Below are 19,483 nucleotides of genomic sequence, written 5' to 3'. Positions count from 1 at the left end.
TGCTGCCTGTGCCAGCCGGTCTTCTCTCAGTTCCCCAAGCAACTCTTGAAACCTATTAGCTAACCTGCAGCAAATCCATCAAAGTGTGAAAGCCTAGGAGATCTTCAACTCTAGAAACAGGTAACAAAGCAGAGACCTGGCAGTGTTCCTGCACTCGGGGGAAAGCTGCAACATGAACTCAACCACAGCAACTGCTACCAAAAAGGCCACACAGGAGGGAACCAGAGAAAACCCAGCTTGCTTTATTTATTATTAAAGTATATTAGTTCAGCACTGGAAAACTCCATCTATTATCCTGTTGTGTTAGGCTTGGTGTATATAAGGAGAGATGGTCCCTGTTATGATCTGAATAAACACGGCAAAGGGGGAGGGAGGATTGCTCTCCTTATTTCATCCCACGTTGTACAGGAAACCTGTGGTGGCTGCTAGGACTGAGCAAGAAGTCTTGAACGCCAGCTTGGGATCAGCCCGAGTCCATCTTTCCTGTCTTCCCCCTCACTTCTAAAGGCTGACACCTGGTTAAGTAAAATCATTCACAACTGAGTATTTTCAAGCTTTTCCCATTGCTCAGGTGGCCGACTGTTGTGGAAAATAAAGGTTTTTGAGCTATTTATGGCTTTACCTTTCATCTCAGTGGGAGTCCTTGGTAGCAGCCCCACAGGTATTCATTGCAGATGGGTACAGCGGCAGGTATTGACCATACATACAGGAATTAGAGTGGGCGCTCATCAGCCAGGTGCTGATCCAGAGTCTTCTTCTCTAGTCCTAGCCTCTGTTTGGGAATAGCAAAATTTCCCTCTCCTCTTTCCGCGTTACCAACATGTCCCTCAGCTCCACTGGCTCTGCAGAGCCGAGGGCTCTTGGACAGACCATTTGAATCTGCAGAGGGCTTAAATAATATACTGCAGAGTTTTTGTCCTGTAGAAAATACCTGGGATGACGTGTTATCCTGGTAGAAAATGAAACCACCTAATACTGAAAGAAAAGAGTTTCTTTCTTGCAAGCTCTGTTGTTGTCTAGTGACCCCCCCCCCAGCCAGCCTGTGATGGAGGTGTTGTGCAGTGAGGTCCAGCTGGAGCAGCTGACAGTTTGTCTCAGTAGCCCCCTAATTAAGTGCAAAACCTAAGAAGTTTATTAGCTCTTTTTCCCTACAGATCTGAACCCTGGCCTCATTTTTAATTGCTGCCCAAGTGAAAGCATCTGCTGGATCGAACGAGGCACGTAACACAGCTTTCCTCTGTACGGCAGCACCCCCCCTGCATGACACAAATAAAGCAGAGGCTGGAGAGCACACTTTGTGCTTTTCACAGTCCTTGCACACGGTGAAATGCAACACAAAGGCAGATTCTTTCTCCCCTCCATCTTGTTAGGTATTTCCAGAGATCTAATTAAGGCACCAAATCACCTGCTGTCTCCAATTTGGTTAATGGAAAAGGATAAGCTATTTCCAGGGATGATTCATGCAGAGGGCTCAAACCCTTCTGCCTACCTTCTCCTTCTCCTCCATTGATGACAGCAGACTTGAAGTGGGTGGATTCCTATTTTCAAGGCCCCAGTGAAGGGTCTAAAGTTAGCCAGGATGAATCTGGGCTGACAGAAGGATTGTCTGTTACTACCGTATGTGAAGTTAGTCCTGCTTAAGCAGGGAGCTTCTTGGTACTTTGTAGGAGCCATACTGCAAGTGCGATCAGACAGCTAGGCTGCCACACAGCTTGTGCTCAGTTCGGAAGGCCGGGCCCTGTCTGGTATAACTACCTTCTGGTTATCTGCTTTTTCCTCCATGGATTCAGCATTTATCAGTTATCAGGGTTTTTTACGCTGACAGACCTGGAGTTATCTCAGGATGCAGAGGGCGTTCCCCCCCCCCCCCCCCCCTTACAGTACATTCACCTACTTCTTGTCCGTACTGGATGTGTTTCTTCTGAAAGACCTCCCAGTGATGGCAAATGCCGGTTTCTGCTGTTCCATTCCCCACAGCTCGCTCCAAAGTTCACGGATATCAGCTTCAAGCCTCCTGCTGGGTTTTGGCCCAGTCCTAGGGAGTATTTCAATGCCAGGACACTTTCTGCTGTCTGACAGGAATTTGTTTTCATTTTAGTCCTCATTCCATCCTTTTTTGACATCCCAATTAATTTGTCTCCACATCAGGGCTTTGATTTATTAATTCAATTTTATACTCTTCAAATATCTGCAGGTAGTTATCAGATCTCTTTCTTTCAACTAGTTTCTTAGACAAGTACTGGAATATTTTGCTGTCTTGTTTGGTATCACTCAGTCTGGATGTCTCCACCATCCCAAATCCACACGTTAGTCCTTCATGCTCAGTGGTTTGCTGATGTGCACGTCAGGTCTAAATGGATTTGCTTTCACTTTTGTCACTGAAGAGCAAGTGTCAGGCCTTGGTTTTCCTTGGTAGCCTCCACAGCTGGAAAGAACAAGCTACCCTCCTCCATCACATTTGGAAGGATTAAAAAAAAAACAAAAAAACCAAACAAATCCACAATATCCAGAGAAAGGGGGAGTTCTGCACAGCCTCACTTACTACTACTTTACCTATTTGTGAAACCTCTTAAAAACGTATAGCAGGATAGAAAAGCCCAGGGCACAAAGGAAAGGACAGTTAATATTTTGCATGTCCACAACACCCTCAGCCTGTTTTTGCCATCCAAGAGCTTAATGCAGAGTTCTTGAGGCAGGAAAACGTGCTGACATCCTTCTCCAGACTTTGCTGTCCAAATTCAGTGGTGTACAACAGAAATCAGTCACACCCACGTCTCCTTCTGTCTCTTAGGGAGGAGACCAGCTATCCAGAGGATGAATAAGAAAAGATATAACATGATTGATCCCTCCGTGGGAAACGCTTCCCTTTTTTTTCCCCCCCTAGTAACAATCATTCTTGACATCTACACGGCAGGCCGACTCCTCACACCCAGCTCATAAAGGGTATTTCACACCACAGCGGACACAAAAGCCTTTGAAATATTTGGTTCCACTTGGCTACAGCTATCATCATTAATCTGTAGCATTTCTTCCAAGAGCTGGAGGAGGAAGGCTTTCCTGTGAACAGCAGCAGGGCCTCATCCTCCCTCATTAGGATTGATCTTGGCACCCTCCCCACCCCAGGAAGGTGCATTTGAACAAACTACAGCCTTTTCCTCCACAAGAAGCAAGGTGAAACCATGTTAGCAGCAAACACTGGCTGCTGTGGGCTTATTTTGGTAATTATAGGTTTCCTAGCTTTACTTCAGGTACTTTAAAGTCGATGGTCCTGAGTACCAGATGCATGAGTCTGTTTGTCCAACCTCCTGTCCTAATTTAATTGCTCTAAAGCAATTGATACTTAAAAGAATTTTTGCTTAGTGCTCTTATGATTTTGTTGGCATAAAAATCAACCATTGTAGCAGTTAATTGAGCAGTATAATAATAGGATATTTGTTAACAGGTAAAATACTTGCAAGCAGTTTAATATCCTCATTATTATTTTAACATATAATCTCATGTAGATCCCTGCAGTGGAAACTGTGCTGTTACTGTATAGAAGAGCACTATTCCTAAAGCTTGCTGTGAGGCTTAATGCCTTCCCCATGCTTTATTATGTATCATTACAAGAAACACTTCAGAGTATTTGTTGTTAAAGAACACCAGGGTTTTCCTGCCAGTTCTCCATGAAAAATCAGTTTTAGGCTTGCTCTTAGATTTGCAAGAATTTTTGAGCCAGGGGAGAAGAGTAAAGAATAAAAGCAAACAAGAGGTACCTTTGGTTGGTAAGGCTGCGAAGCCTGCTGCATCCCTGTAAGACTTTGAGGGCATCTGATACTGGTATCCCTCACTTCTTGCTTGAGTTGCCTGATGTGCCTTACACAGTCAGTGTCTGGCAGCAGTAGGACAGTCCCATGGGGTTTTGAGCAGAGTGGGCAGAGCCAAAAACCAGTAACACAGCTTGCCGGCAGCACCAGCAAGCCATGACCCAGGTCTGGGATCCATCCAGGGGGTCCCATCAGGAGGTAGGCTAGAAACAAAGCCATGATGTGGGTCCAGCATCCATCCAGAAGATGCAGCTAAAGACAGGATCAAAATGACCTGCAACATAGATCCAGAGATCTCTCCATCCAGCAGACAAATCTAGGATATAACTCAGATATATGGGTGAGCTTATATGCTGAGCTTATATGGGTGTAGGTCCCGGGTGAGGCTGGTCAGGGCAATTAAAGCCTCATGGTGCCCTCTTGGCTCTGGGAGCCAGATCACTTGTGGGTGACTCAGCATGTGGCTGGCTTTTTCATTAGCCTGTCAGGAGGAGATGGCTGGTGGAAGGAACCAGAAACTTTTTTATCTTGGTTGTAGGGGTCATGCTTTAGGCAAAGACAGAGCAAGAGGTGGGCTCTGAGTCCCCAGATTCCTGGGTCATGCAGGAGAAAGGGCCGTTCCTAAGGGAACAGCTGTTTCAGGTAGGTGCTTGTGCCTGAGTGCGGACAGCTCTCCCTGTTAGGACTGCTGCCTTCCCTCCTTGCCTGGGAGACAAAGGCTGCCTTTTAGCGTGCCCGGCGGGTCAGAGCAGAGCTGGGAGGATCAGGCTCAGTGCCTTGTCGTTCAGTTGTGAGCCTGGAAGGAGAAAAGCTAACTCCCGATAACTGTAACAAGGTCCCAGCCCTATATCCTCCTCTTTCCCCTCATACCACCTAATCTCCTTCCCCTTCTGAAAACCCAGCCCCACCAGCCTCTTGCTTTTCTCCTGTGCTGTCAGCTGAGAGCATAAGGACCTCTGTAAGTACATCAGTGTCATGCCAGTAGCAACGCCGGCGCTGGGGAGCTGTGAAGGCTTTATGGCCAACCTTCGTGTGGTTTGTAATCAGCAGCAAAATGCACTGCACAGCTGGAAACCTCTGCTGCATAAAGTACAATATCCGTATTGCAAACCTGCTAACCCTCCTCCTGGCTTCTGCGCCTGTGTGTTGTTTAACGCTTGTTAATATCACAACAGCCTTTGAAAAAGCACTGCTGTCTCCGAAGTCCTGCAGTTGCGTCCATTCAGAGTTTATGACCTGGTTTTTCCCTGTGTGCTGCATTCTGTGATTTAGCAAGGAGGGCTCAACTTCTCAGAAAGATCTACCTTCAGTTTTCTCTCTCTGCAGTTTTAATGAATTTGCTGTCTCTTGTTCTATTTACCTACTGCCCTGTTGTTAATGTGACAGGGCTGGCCTGTCACATTTGCTGTCACAGCAAACAAGACACTCGCTGTGGTGCCAAGTAGTAATGTAATGCCTCCTACAGCAGTAATTGGATGGGTGCTGTGCCCCTTAGCTTTGACAGAAATAATTTTACCGAGCTGTTCCTATCATAATTTCATCGTCATTGTGCTTGTTCATTGTGTTCCGGTAGCAACTGGAACCCCTCACCATGAACTACAGTATTGTACAAGGTGCTTGACACACGGTATGAAAAAACTCTTCATGCTCTGAAATGCTCAAAACACAAAATCAAAGTACAACAATTCTCGTCCTTCCTCAGATAGTACCGTTAGGCGATGCTTCTAATAAACCCTTTTGGTATGGCGAAGAGAAAGCAATTAGGCTCCTGAGAGGCTTATTTCATTAGGAGTTTTATTAATTTGTGTCACAGATATAAGCACAGGACCTTTGCCAGAAATGATGGAGTGTTGGTTTTCTTAATGGGTAATAAAGCAATAAGCAGTGAAATGCATTAGTGCGTTAGTCTGGGGTGAGTGGCCAAGGAGTAATGAGAATGCTTGAGTAGCAAGTGTCTCGATGAAACATTAGCAAGGTCTGGCTGTGTTGACGTTAAGCATTTCAAGATTCGGGGTCGAGCTCTGATACTAATGCATTAGGTGATTCTGATGCTGTTGGTGACCTTGCAGTAATGTCAGCGTAATGTTACACTGACAGCTGCGGTATCTAGAGCTTGTTATGAGCAGCGTGACTGAGGATGATGATGGGATGAGCTTACAGGTTAAGAGGTTTTTGTTCTGGAGCTGTTTCCCCAAGCAGGGATCTTGGGCATCCTCTCTCAGCTTTTCCCAACGACACTGAGCAGGTCTGGGTGTGAGAACTGACGCTGCAGGCAGGGATAGCCGATACCATTTGCATCCCTTGCGTTACAGGGGCAACACCCCATGCCATTTCCCCACGGGAAAGGGAAGCAGGCATCTCTCCACCGTGACCTGTTCAAGCTGATCTGATCTGCCTGCAAGGCAGAAGTCTGTCCCTGAGGGTCTTCAGCCTGCTGGGGAGCCTAAGCTGAAAGATAACACTTGGGACCCTGCAGCCTTGTGCTCCCCTCCCACTGCGTGTTGGTACCCGAGCGAAACAGAGTAGGAAGGCCAGGGAGATAACACCATCCCATAACACGGGGGTGCTCAGCAGGGTCCAGAGTAGGTGTTGCAGGTGCTCTGGTGGCATTGCAACTGAACACCATTAGCACTGGTCAACGCTGCGTTCAGTTCCAGCTGCAGCACTGCCAGGGCTACAGCAGTGTGAGGTGCTGGTTGAGTCTTTAGCCCAGAGATGGTTACATCTGTGCATTAGGTCATCACCCTAAGCCAGACTCCACTTCTGACTTGCTTTTCCCGTGCAGGGCTGCTGCCAAGGGCCTTTCACTCAGCTTGATGGAGCGTCTCATCAAGAGGCACGGGGAGAAGGTTGTGAAGATGCTGACAGTGCAGTACCGAATGCACCAGGCCATCATGCAGTGGGCTTCCTTGGAGATGTACGGCGGCCAGCTCACTGCTCACCCATCAGTAGCCCAGCATTTGCTTAAGTAAGTGACTTGCTCTTCACTGGTATGATAAGATGTCTTTTTCATCCCACCGAATGCAGGGTTTGTCCCTTTCCTATCACGGAGTTTTCCATTCCTCCTGACCCTGCAACAGCATTTCTGTTTCATCGAGGAAGCATTACTTGAGGGGGTTGTCCTTTTTTCCTATCTAACAAGAAGTTATGCAGAGTTATCTTCTGTTTCCTCCTTTGGTATGATAAGCAGCAAAATAAAATCTCCTTGCACATGGTGAGAATACAAGAAGGCCTGGCCTGCAGGGGACGTAGGACCATACACCCGTCTTTTATTGTGTTTCCACATGATTAGGAGGACCAGGCTGTGTCCCATCATTGGCCCGAACATCGACATCAGAAAGATCAGAAAGCCAGATTCCCTTTCCAGCTTGGATAGATTTACTGCCAGGACAGCACCTGAGGCAGGTCTGATGGCATCAGATCCACTCCTTCTCTGCAGTATTTTTCCCTTTCTTTGGTAATTTAAAGGAAGTGACTAGCATTTAATTTCCACTGCATCCTGGGACAGGCAGTTGTTTGCCAACACACGCTGTGACTGTCAATAATTGGTGCTTTTTAAAATTGCAGTCAGTGCGGTTCTGGGAGGCGGGTGGGAAAACATTAATTCTCTCTGTTGGACTAGGGGAAGCATAAAATATCACAGTGCTTGTCTGCATGGAGCTGTTGTATTTTTAGCAATGCTCTTTTTTTAAATGCAAACGTTTAGGAGTTGGAAAAATATATATATTCCCCTAGAATTTCTCCATTTCATAGTAGATCTAGTTTTGGACAGAGATAGCTGGAAAGGCCTTTTTATCATAATTGTTTTAAAATAATCATACTTGGGAATAGTATGAACACTGCCTGGATGGGAAGAGCAAGCTTTGTGTTCGAGACAGCCCTGGAACTCTTGTCTACATCCACTGCAGTCAGCACAGGGATTTCTGCTTGTGTCAGCATGTTCTGTATTAAGGCTTCAGGGGTATCGAGGCTTCAGCTCAACTTACATCAGTGAAGCTGTGCCTCGGTCTTGGTTTCTGTACATTTGTGTATACATAGGTGATTTTATGGGTGAGTGTGGTGTGTTCTACAGATAAGAGGAGGCAAAGCTTGTTCATCAGTGCCAGGAGGAGCTCAGCTGAGCCCGACAGGACTCATTCAGCAATGTTTTAGCTATAGATATATTTCAGGATATAGATATAGATATAATTCCAGGACTAGTGCTGTACAAAACGCTCTTCTTGATAATTTCTGTTTCTTGCCATGCTTATTTTTCCATTTAACTTTGGAAGTTAAAAACAGAAACTAGTGAAGAACCCCAGGCAAAACGGGTTGAAGCCATTAAAATAGTAAACCAATTGAAAAGTTGAAGTTAGGTGACTTTGTTATTCTGATGAGCTGGTTAATTTTTATAGCTGATGAAGGAGTGCATGTTTTTCTTTCCAGTCCACAGTGCAGCTTAGTCCCCTGCTCGGGGCCTTTTCCTACAGACACTGCTTTCTGAACTCATAATCAAACCTGTCAGTCCACAGCCCTACTGACATACTGCATGAATGCGGCAATCTTCAGTTCAAGCACTGGACGGAAGTTTCTGTGCTTCTGTAGAAGACCAGGTAATGCAGGGGCTTGATACTGGACCATGATCTTCTCATGTTTAGGTTGCTAGTACAAATTCCTTCATATTTGTGAGCATCTCATATGTTTTGTTGGCTTAGGCCAAATGATTTGCTTAATCCCTTACCTGAGCAAGAAGTAAGTAAGTTTTATTCTCTAAGAATTCCAGCAAAAGCTCTCTTATAAGCAGAAGCATCCTAGGGAAGTGGAAAGGTGGTGAGTGCCCAGGGAGTTACCTGCTCGTACTGCGGCTGCAGTTGCTGCAACAGCCTTTGACAAGCTGTGGGTCTGTAGCTTTTTGTTACCTCCTTCCTAAGGGTCGGTGGGTGATGAGCGAGGGACCTGAAAAGGCCTAAAGCACAGTGCGAGGAGGGAGATCTCCATCTCTGCTGAAAGCATTTCAAGGTCTTCCTTTGAAGAAAGGTCTGACTGGAGTGATCCAGAGCATAGCCTGCACCACACCTCTGGCATTGGCAAAGCTGGCCCATACGATTGTATTCTAGCCTTGAATTTACAGTGACCTTGGTGCCATTTTGAGAGGTGAGGCTTGAGGAAGCATGTCCTAGTCTTGAGATATACAGCTAGGAGGAGGTCCAGGTGTAAACATCTTGTGCTACAAATGTGGCAGGGAGTTTCTGGTCGAGCTGAGCTTGTAAAGCCTGATACTGGTGGGCTCCCATTCAGAACAGCTCTCCAGGGTGTAATCCCCGACATCTGACAGTAAGGCTGCACTCCCACCATGACCTTTCCCTGAAACAGCATTATCGATGCAAGTCTCATCTCCTTTACCTGAAGAACAAAGGTTGGTCTTTGGAAAAAGAAGTGCAGCTCTGCTCCGAACAACTTTGTATTTCCTTACCAGCTTTTTCTCTGATGTTGGAGGCACTCAGGAACTCTTTGGTCTGTGATCTGTTAGAGGTTCGTGCAGCATCATCATTTCTCAAAAAAGGATACTTTGATTTCCTGTGGTTTCTTTTCAGGGGCAGGGTATTTCCAAAGGAGCAAAACCTTCTTCCCAAATTTCCCTTCCTTCTGAAATGGGTGGCAAAGCACACCAGAAACCCCCACACATCTCCAGAATTAAGTCAGGGAGGCTGCAAGCAGTATCATGCACATTCAAAATTTGTGACTCAGTCTGTGAGAAGATGGTTTGAAAATCACCAGCTGTTTCTGATGCCTGTTTTTTCTAAATACAGAGTCAGGTGTCCCTTCCCTCAGTGCTTTTTTTTGGGTTAACACCCCCTTGCTGATGGAGAGACTGTGGGGGAACCCCCCAGTAGTGTGAGACCTGAAAGATGCTCAGAAGCCAGAATGCCCCTTGGTTGTGGTACGTGACTCACCTGGCTGCGATCTCCTCCTCCCAGACAAAGCACAGGGTGTCCAAATGTCACTTCGGGCAGTGCTGTGAGCCTCAGTCCAACTTGTCTGAAGTGACATTCCCAGGATCGAGGTTTTTCCTGGCACCAAGGTATGCTGCAAGAGTTTTCTGCAGCCACTGCAAGTAGGCAAAAAATTGGGATTATCTGCGTGGAGAACTTGGATTTTGCTCGAAGTCTTTTGTCTGTGCAGACGTGGGCAGTGGTAGGACCATAAGCAGGGCAGGTGTAAAGGGAGTGGAAAGCCTGTTAGGTCTGATTATAGAAAGAGAGAGAGATAAACCGTCATACCCTCCCCAGGGGAGGAAACACTCTCATGGGGAACTGGAGGTGGCCCCGTTCTGGAGGAGGTCATGGAAAGTAAAGTTGGTTGCTGGTCCCTGTGGTCCTTGGAAATGGGGAAGGTGCCTTGTGCCTCTGAATCCAGTTGCTGAGCTGAGGCAGGCAGTGCCCAAAGCCAGGGGAAGAGCTCTTCCATTGGGCTCTGGTTTGCCGTAGGACTGGGGAAGGTGCATCATAGTTTCACTGATCTCCGTACCTTCCCAGCTGTGCATTACAACAGCAGTTGCTTTGGACAGGAGAAAAATGAGTTTCAGTCGAGAGAAGACTTCTGTTGTCAATGGAGTGAGTAATGCGCAGAGTCCACGGGAAGCAAGGGTAGCCAGCAGCATACAAATGCAGGGGAACCAACGTGCAGTGCCGGGAGTCCTGGAAAAGAGAGGCTGCAGCTGGGGGCTTGTCTTGAACTGGAAACTGCCCTTACCCTCGCTTCCCCGCCTGTCATTTGGAGATAATCCTCCTTTTTGATGGTTTGCCATCTGCCTTGTTTATTTGCAGACTCACCGGAATCACAGCTCTCCAAGATTTGTGTGTGATGGACAGTAACATGTTGTTGTTTCAGAGCTCTCCTGCCTTCTCCAGGCTCTCCGTTCCTGCCCTCCATCACTCCCCTCTTCCTGGGTTGTGAATTCATCTAGCAGCTACCTTGGGTTTTAAAATACGGTGGGGTTTTTGTGTTAGGTTGGGTTGGGGTTTTTTTAATGCAGTAGCTTTAGATGTAGAAGTGATGTGAAATCCCAGTTCCTCTGTGGTTCCTTGTGCTGCACTTTCTTCTCTTGCCCGACAGCACTGCTGTCAAATCTCTGGTAATACTTCAAGCACTCCTTCTCCCTGTCAATGCTGTAAAAAACAGAAAGCAGCTGCCACATCTCCCTAGGTCTGCATATCTTTCCTACTCGAGACTATTTAAGCGAGACACTAACACCCACACAATGTACCCTTGCCTTGCAGTAACTGGGCTGTGTAGCATAGCCAGTAAGAAAGCTGTCAGCGCTGCTGGCTGGCCTCTGTGAGATTCTCCAGGGCCCTCAGCTCTTTGTTTGCATTTTGGGAGAGTATTTAAGTCACAATCCCATGGTGCAGAGCAATAACGGCTTTTCAGCTATGGTTTTCTGGCATTGCCAAGCTCCCCTGGGCCTCCTGGGACTTGCTGTGCTGTTGGTTGTGGCTGCTGTCCTGGCACCAAACCCGGGAAGCCTGGAGCTAGAAGCCAGAGGACTGCACCAGGGCTGAAGGGCCCTGCTTAGTTACTGCCCTACAGTGCTCCACATGCTCTGCTGTAGCATCACTGCAGGTGCAAAGGGGACCAAAGCTTGGAGCAGAAAGGAGGAAACCTCAGTTCTCGGTTTCTGTCATTGGTCACCACCTGCAGAGCCAATCTTCCTGCATTTTCACCCTACACAACACTGCTCTTGGTCTGCAGCCATGTCCCTTGGAAGCAATATCCAGCTGTTTTCCCTCTGTCCTTGCAGTGTTGTTGGGAGGACTAAGTGGCAACAGAACTGACCATCCCTTTGGCATAATTTCACCGTTGTTAACTGGCCTTTTCCCAAATATCTCGTGCAGGGACCTGCCGGGCGTCACCTCTACAGAAGAGACCACAATTCCCTTATTGCTTGTAGACACTGCTGGCTGTGGCCTGTTTGAGCTGGAAGTGGAAGATGAACAGTCTAAGGGGAATCCAGGTACCGATGTTTGGAAAATTTTGTTCGCGAGAACTGATTGTCTGAGATCCTTGCCCTTCCACAGGCTTAGCTCCTGCACCAGCTGAGCCATGTCCCCCTTCAGAGCAGGTGGCAGGGGGAAGGTGGGGTCCCCAGGGAGCCTTGCTTGTCTGAGATCATTTCCTCTATGAATCCTTGAGCTCAAAGGATTTTGAGCCAGAGCGGAGTTGCCGCAGGGCCACAGTGACAGTGTGCAGCTTGTGGGTGGCCACGCTGTCTGCCTTCTTCCCTCACAGAGACGTTTCTCCATGCTGTGGGCTAGGACAGGGCAGAGGATCCCTGCGACAGATGCTTTACACAAGTTGGCAGGGCAGATAGTATCAGGCAGAGCACAAACCTGTTCTAGAGAGGCTGTAGATGTGGCTCTGAATTGCCTCCCTGTCCTTTGCTCCTCTCATGAAGTCCTGCATGGCTCTTCTCTCTGAATTTTCTTAAGACATTGAGTTTCCTGCTGTGTTTTCACTTAAAAAATAGGTTTCATTACGGAGATTGAGGGTAGAGTCAGGCTCCATAGCCATTCTAATAAAGCAGGAGAACTCTGAAAGTGATGATGCTACCTGCTTTGTATTGTCGCTTCCACAGCAGGGGCGGTGGTTGTGATTTGCTGCTTGAGGATGATAGTTGTGCTTCTCTAGATTTAGTCTGGCATCTCCACACCTGCTAGCTGGCTCTCAAGAGGCTCACAGAGGCCTTTGCCAAGGAGGTATTGCACATGGGCTGTCTGAAATCTGGTGTTTCATCTGACATTGCAGTTATCCCAAACTTGTTACGGAGATAGCTCTCCTAAAAGCCTTAGGGAGAGCTTTTAGCCCAGGAGGCTGTCAGCAAAGTGATTGCTAGGAGGGCACAGCGAACCTTGGCTTTGAGGAAGATGAGGCTCTTCTTTCAGGGCAGCATCTTCCCCTGGACTGTGAATTCACTGCCCAGATTGGCTCTGCGGTGCCTGGAGGGGGCTGATCTCCATGTGCGGTGCCTGTGCCCTGCCACCTCGCCCGCGGCCACCCCGGCCTGCCCAGCTGCTGCCCGCACTTTTCCCGATGGCTGAGCCACAGGCTTTTCTAGACATTTGTTCTCACAAAGGGCTTATTTGGCAACGTGGCTGCCTGCTTCAGGGATTTGTTTGTTTTCCTCTCTGCTCACCAGTGCAGATCTTATGACAGCAACAGACTTCTGAGGCTTCAGGTCCCTCTCTGGCAACACAGGGAAAAAGGACTATAAAATACAAGGACGGTTTTTACCGGTTTAAATACATCCTGCCTTCTTTGGTTTGAAAACCCACTAGCATTTAAGTGCCTCTCATTTTTCCATACACGAGTCCCCATGGCCCTGCTCAACAGAGAAGGGCTCTTGTTCCCAAGTGGAAAACCAAAAGGACTTGTCTAAGATAATTCAGGGATTTTGAGCAGGGGGTTAAATGCACATCTCCCAGAATTTGGGAGGCAGCTTTTTCGAGCACCATGCTGCAGATTCTTGATTTTCATACCTGTGGTTTGCTTCAAAATGGAGGGTAGAGTCAGTCCAGCCAATAAACCAGTGAAACAGTTCACACTTGTATTTAACTTGTCCTCATTAGATCTCTATGAACCTGCCACAATCCTGAGTAGCCAGTTGTTTGTGGCAGGCTGCCTGCAGTCTCTGGAAGGTCTGAGCACATGGATCCGAGCACGAAGCTTGTTTAGGTTTGGAAATACAGGAATCTGAAAAAGCAGAATAAAAAGGAAAGGTGGAGGCTTTTCAGTTGCAGCACAGATAACTGAATTTTTAGGGAGGTCTGGGGTCTCACTTCAGAGGGAGAATAATCTATTGCCTGGATTATCATTGATCTCTTGGATTAATATGGGGTGGCCGGAGAAAGCCAAGTGCTGTTCAAAAAGCTGCTCTTAAGCTTCAGTGAGCTGGTGACTTGGAAGGGCGAGAAGCAAGCTCTGTGCAGCCCTTGGAACGGGGTTGCGTGGCACATAACCATCTAGCCAAGCTCGCCAGCTTGGGAGTCCTTATCCCCACGCACCTCCAGACTGCAGGCAGGATGTTCCTTAGCTTTTCCTTGCTGTTTAAGGGGAGGTGGGCAAATTTCTCTTAAGGTGCGACATACCCAAGCTGGTGGCTTTGGCCTCTGCCTGCCAGCCTATTCCCATCACCACCTCTTCTGCTTTCTGCCCTAGGGGAGGTGCAGCTGGCTGGTTTGCACATCCAAGCCTTGGTGGAAGCTGGTGTGAAAGCAAAAGACATCGCTGTCGTAGCTCCCTACAACCTCCAGGTGAGATGAGCCTCTCCTGGCATCTCCCTTCTCTTTCTGCATGCATGCAGCGCAGACGCACAGGGGTGGATTCAGACGTCTTCAGGACTGATGCCAGAACCTCCTCAAAGAGATGAAGGTGGAAATCAGCAGAGCCAAATTGTATAATCAGCATTTGTAGCCAGTCAGTTTCTCCACATTTAAGCAGCTTGAGGCCATGGAGGGGAGAGATGCTAGCTGTTTATTTTCCACACCCAGCCTCAGGAGTCAGCGCTTGACCTTCAGGAGACGTGTGTGCTCATCTTTGTGGGTTTGAGAGGAAGGGACTTTACCAAAACACTACCATTTTAATCCTTTTCACCATGCACTTTTCTTTAAAAGGTATCTATTGCATGTTTTTCAGGTGGACATGCTAAGAGAGCACCTTTGCCACAGGTACCCAGAGCTAGAAATTAAATCAGTTGATGGTTTCCAAGGAAGAGAGAAGGAGGCAGTGATCCTGTCATTCGTGAGGTCCAACAGGAAAGGTAAGAGTTTGCTGCTGGGGAGTTACTCCATGGGGAACAGGAAAGAAATGGGAACTGCGTGATTGCTCAACAGTCACTCATCATGTTGTCCAGTGCTGTGGTTTAATTGCAGTTCTGATGGTCTCTAGCACTATGCTCCGAATTAATTAACTAGTAAGAACCTTCCTTTTCAGCCTTTTTTTTGTAAATGAATGAATACATTTGCTGTCACAGCTGCAGCGGAAGCTCCCATGCCAGGCAGCAGGTAAAAGGGAAGCCAGAACTGCTTAGTTTGAAGGTTTCCTGACTATTGAGGCCTCATATATTATTTAAACTGGGGTCCTGAGAATGGCACGTCATGTTAGCACCACATTTACTGGAGTGCCGAGCATTTCTCCCAAGAGGTGAAAACTTGAGGGGCTTATTTCTTGGGTTTTGAGCTGATTTTGGGTCACTTCCCTGAAGAAAGCAAGCAGGAGCTGGCATTACAAGTCATGCACAGAAAACGCTTCTTTTGGGAGCAAAATCTAGAGCAGAAAATCAAGTTCTTTCCTATCAGCAGCTGCAGCGAAAGTCAATAGCTGGGAAAAAGTTGCTGCCCTGGGGCCGTGAGGCTCCTTTGATGGAGCCATCATCTGGTGCTGAAAGGTTTGGGACCGCTCTGTGAACCACTCTCCCGTGTGTGGATCACTGCCCTTTTCAAACCCACAGTGAGACACATCCCTTGCCGCACTACCTTTGCTGCTAATGCTGCTGAAGATGAAACACTGTGTATGTGCTGGGAGTGCTGATGTCTAGAAGGATAAAAAAAAAAAAGGGGGGGGGGGGAACTATGCATGGAAGGAGGAGGCTTTTTTTTTTTCCCCGAGAAAGCCTAGAGCAAGAAAAGCAGTGTTGCAGGGAGAATGGAGGTGGGGGACAGGACTAAGAATAGTCCTTATTCATGAGTGACTCACCTCGCCTTTGCTGGGTAGCTCAGTGGGAGCTGGTGTCCTCCGTGAAGGCATGCGTCCCCCATCCCCCTTCCCATGCACAGCGAGTAGCCAAAGCTCAGATGCAGCACAGGAATCACTTGCTTTCCAGGGGATGAGAGGCAGCTTCTCGTGCTGTCTGGGCATGGCTCTGGTCTGCGTGGGGCACAAGAGATGTTGTTAGCACCCTCTGAGACCCTTGGGAGAAATCCATCCCCTTTTTGCAGCTGCATTTCTCAGTTCAGAGGAGGCCACGGACCCTGACCAGCAGTGCCTGTCCCTCTGCAGCCCTTCCCAATCCAGCAGGAAACACTCTTGCTGGATCACAGAAGTTAGGCTTGCCTCCTGCAGCCAGGTGAAACCACATCAGAGAAACTAGAAAGTTCTCTAAGCTGCAGAGCACAAAGAGGGGATCACCCACACCCTGTTCCTCAAAAGCAGTGCAAACCAGACTGCTCAGCCACGGCAAGGCAAGGCAGAAACAGAGCCAGGCTGGTCACCACACCAGCAGAGACATTAATTTCTTCCCGACTGGCCTCCTCTTTATCCCCAGGAGTTGGAAACTCAAAAGCCGCCCACACTACCCTTCTCGCTAGCTGATCTTCACTGAGTCATCTTGGCACTTGCTAGCTCTTACTGCTTTTCTTTGAGAAAATAGCCAGAGAGCAGAAGCAAACCTTGCAGAGTTGCCTAAATGGCTGTTACCTTAAACCCGACGAGTTGGGGGGCAGGTCGGGGCAGTTGTATAGGACAGGGTGTATTTCTTTACTTGCACTTCATCTTCTGTCGCAAGGTGGGCCTTTTCCACATTGTTCCATATTGCTTTTGCTCCCAGGTCCCAGCTCGACCTTGTGTTGGGGGCCACCCAGAAAGTACTACTTCTCTCCACGTGCCTTACGTCCTCCTCCCGACCCCGGGAGCTGGGTGAGGAGCCCTAGCTCTGGCTTGCAGGTGGTAAAACAGAGCTAGAAAGGTGAAGGTAACAGCACGAGTCAGGGACCAGAGCCCAGGAAACTGACTCCCACCCTCCAGCCAAGCAACCCTTCAAACATTTGGGCCAAATCTAAACCCGGAGCCAACCCTGCACCCACTGACAGTCCTGCACCTGTTTGGTTTCTTTCTCGCAGGTGAGGTGGGCTTTCTTGCAGAAGACCGGCGGATAAACGTAGCGGTGACCCGCGCCCGGCGCCACGTGGCTGTCATCTGTGACACCCGCACCGTCAGCAACCAAGCCTTTCTGAAGCGGCTGGTGGATTATTTCAGCCAGCACGGGGAGGTACGGACAGCCTTCGAGTACCTCGACGACCTCGTGCCTGAAAATTACACCCAGGAGGGCCGCAGCGAGCGGCAGCAAGGTGCAAAGCTTTCTGCAGCACCTGGCCCCAAACCACAGCTGCCTCCAGGGAGGAAACCCAAAGCAGCAGGAACCAAACCAACGTGTCAGAAGCCAGAAGCACGTTTCTGCCCAAACACAAGCGGTCCTGAGAGAGAGAGCCCAGGGACAAAAGACAGTGCCAGCAGATTCAAGGCTATGCTGGTGGCCTTCCTGGAGAGCAGCGAGATGCGTTTGGACTTCCCCCCATCGCTCAGTTCTCACGATCGGATGCTGGTTCACCTAATGGCAGAGGAGTACGGGCTGCAGCACGTGAGCACCAGGGAAGGGAGGGACCGGTACATCAGCGTTTGCAAGAAAGAGCCTGCCAAGCCTTCGCTACCTGCAGCCACCCCCCCCAGCAAGCAGCTCCCCCTTCCTCAGCCGCAACATCCCAGCAGGGAAACTCCTGTCCCCCCTGAGCCAGGAGGAAGCAGCAAGGGCTCAGGGAAAGTGGACCTGAAAAGCCTGCACTTGGAGAGGGTTCAGAGAGAGAAAGCCAGGCAGGAGGAGGCAACGAGGAAGGCTCAGGAGCCCAGTGCCTGCCTTCAGGGCAGCAGCAGGAAAAAAGACAAATGCGAAGCCAAAGGTAGGTCACTCTCTTCATAATCAGCACTTCCTTGAATGGATCGTGCTGTTTAATTGCTGTGTTTTTGCCTCCAGGGCTTGAGGATTTTTTGTACATGTGTGTGGAGCATGGGACGTGGCTTTTGGAAAGCTCTTGATGCTTGTCACTGCAGAGATGTGAGAACTGGCAGGAACGCGCATCAGTTGGCTGCGGCTTCTGGGGCAGAGGGGTTTTGAATGCCTGGAGGCACATTTCTTAAGTCAAAAGAAGAACACTGGGGACCCTTTCCCAGGAAGAGAGGCTTAGGAGTTAGATTGGAAGCTCCTGAATGTAGGGAGAGGAAGAGGAGTACCTGGTCCACACTGAAGGATGTGGCTGCCTCCTAAATGCAGAGGCAGGGGAAAACAGCTAGAAGCTGCCATCCTGTCTGCCAGAGGATGGTCTCTTCCTCTTCTCCAGCCCCCTGAAATCCCAGTCGCTGCAAACAGTGACTCCCCGGACCAGGGTTGCTTCTCACTAGCCCAGGCTGTAGCTGCAGGCTGCTTGGGTTTGTTCTCAGCTTCTAAGCAGGTGGTTAAATGGCCAGGTCTCTTCCCCCGTCTTCTCCCCAGGAAAGGCAGCAGCTAAGAGTAGAGCAGACGGTGTGGCAGAAGAAGATATCGATGCTCTGATCTCTGCTGCCATTAAAGCTGACAACACGTGCGGCTTCCCCTGCTGCAAAGCCAGCGTTACAACCCTGGGACAGCTTTGCCTCCACTGCAACAGACGCTACTGCCTCAGCCATCACATCCCGGAGGTACGTATGGGGCCAGGCAGCCTGCCCAGCGGGTTGAGCACTGAGGGGGCTGGAGGGGAGTAGGACCCGAGCAGCATGGGTTTAATGTGGGAATTTTCCCCGTCGAGCCCTCCAGACAGGATTTCCTTGCAAGGAGTTTGAAGTGGAAACCTCTTTGTCGAGCTTTTGCTAGAGCTACAGGTAGAAAGGGCTGCCAGGCATTAACTCCTGGGCTCTGCACACCTCCTCCCGAGAGCTTTTTCTTTTTTCCTCTCTTGCTTTGTGCCCTTCTTTACCATTCTCTGGCATTTACACTCTCGGGTCACGCAGATAAAGCAAGGCAGAGAGGAGAAATGAAAGAGGCGTGAGCTCAAGGCAGTGACCTGAGGGAGCCTGGACCCAGCTCCTAGCTCTTTGCAGATTCCCTCTGCAGCCTGGGGACAAGTCAAGGCCTGAGCCTGCACGGAGCAGCGCTGCGTGCCTTGACAGCAATTAGGCATTTCCTTAAGTGCCTTACTGGCCTGGAACCGAGTTGCTCCACACTGTGCAGCCTCAGCTTTAGCTCCCATCCATACCTGAGTGACAGCAGACCCTCAACCTCCCCTATTCATTCTTGTGCTGGAGGACTCTCGAGCAGGCATCTGTGCAGCCCCATAATGTCCTGCACCTCCGTGGGGGATGGTCACTGAACCAACAGCTTCTTCCTTGCTGTTCTTCCATAGCTGCTTGACAGCCCTTTCCTCCCCAGATCTGGGAAGGAAGGAAACAGGGTTAAACTGGTATCAGGCTTCATCTTTCTGTTCAGGTGTGCAGGCAGGCAGGTCGGTTTAAGCCTTCAGGGTTGGCAGTGTGGTTTCATGGTAAGCTGCCCTCACCGTTCCAGTGCTGTGGGCAGAGCCGACATGGCTGGGTGGTGGCTGTGACAAGTATGTGGGCTGAGAGGTGATGATTTTCTGTTCAGCCACAGCCTCCTGTGCCCCTCATCTCTTATCCTGCATCACCCAGGCGTAGCTTTTCACCGTGTGGAGCCTCCCAGAGCTTAACAACATTTAGCAAGCTAACCTATAAATCCTCAGCATAGATTTTCCCCTTGTCGAGTGCTATCTGTTTCCATGGCAAAGAATAGTTGTATTTACGGTCATTCACAATCCAGTTGGGATATAAATTTATTTCCTGCAGAATCACCTCTCCCTGCTGATTTGTGATAAGGACTCCAG

General features: G+C 49.0%; 1 protein-coding gene across 1 annotated transcript in view; it reads left to right on the top strand.

The window, feature by feature from the left end:
• Window positions 1-19,483, top strand: part of IGHMBP2 (immunoglobulin mu DNA binding protein 2) — a 43,649-nt gene that overhangs the window by 22,461 nt on the left and 1,705 nt on the right. The window contains exons 9-14 of the mRNA XM_080405020.1: window positions 6,592-6,774; window positions 11,681-11,799; window positions 14,001-14,095; window positions 14,478-14,601; window positions 16,679-17,512; window positions 18,103-18,287. Coding sequence (XP_080261146.1) covers window positions 6,592-6,774; window positions 11,681-11,799; window positions 14,001-14,095; window positions 14,478-14,601; window positions 16,679-17,512; window positions 18,103-18,287 — 1,540 coding nt within the window. The remainder of the gene's footprint in view (window positions 1-6,591; window positions 6,775-11,680; window positions 11,800-14,000; window positions 14,096-14,477; window positions 14,602-16,678; window positions 17,513-18,102; window positions 18,288-19,483) is intronic.

Source organism: Falco punctatus (assembly GCF_963210335.1).
Source record: "Falco punctatus genome assembly, chromosome: 10".
Taxonomy (NCBI): Eukaryota; Metazoa; Chordata; class Aves; order Falconiformes; family Falconidae; genus Falco; species Falco punctatus.
The sequence above is the reverse complement of the archived record's forward strand: the minus strand, read 5'-3'. Positions and strand labels throughout refer to the sequence as shown.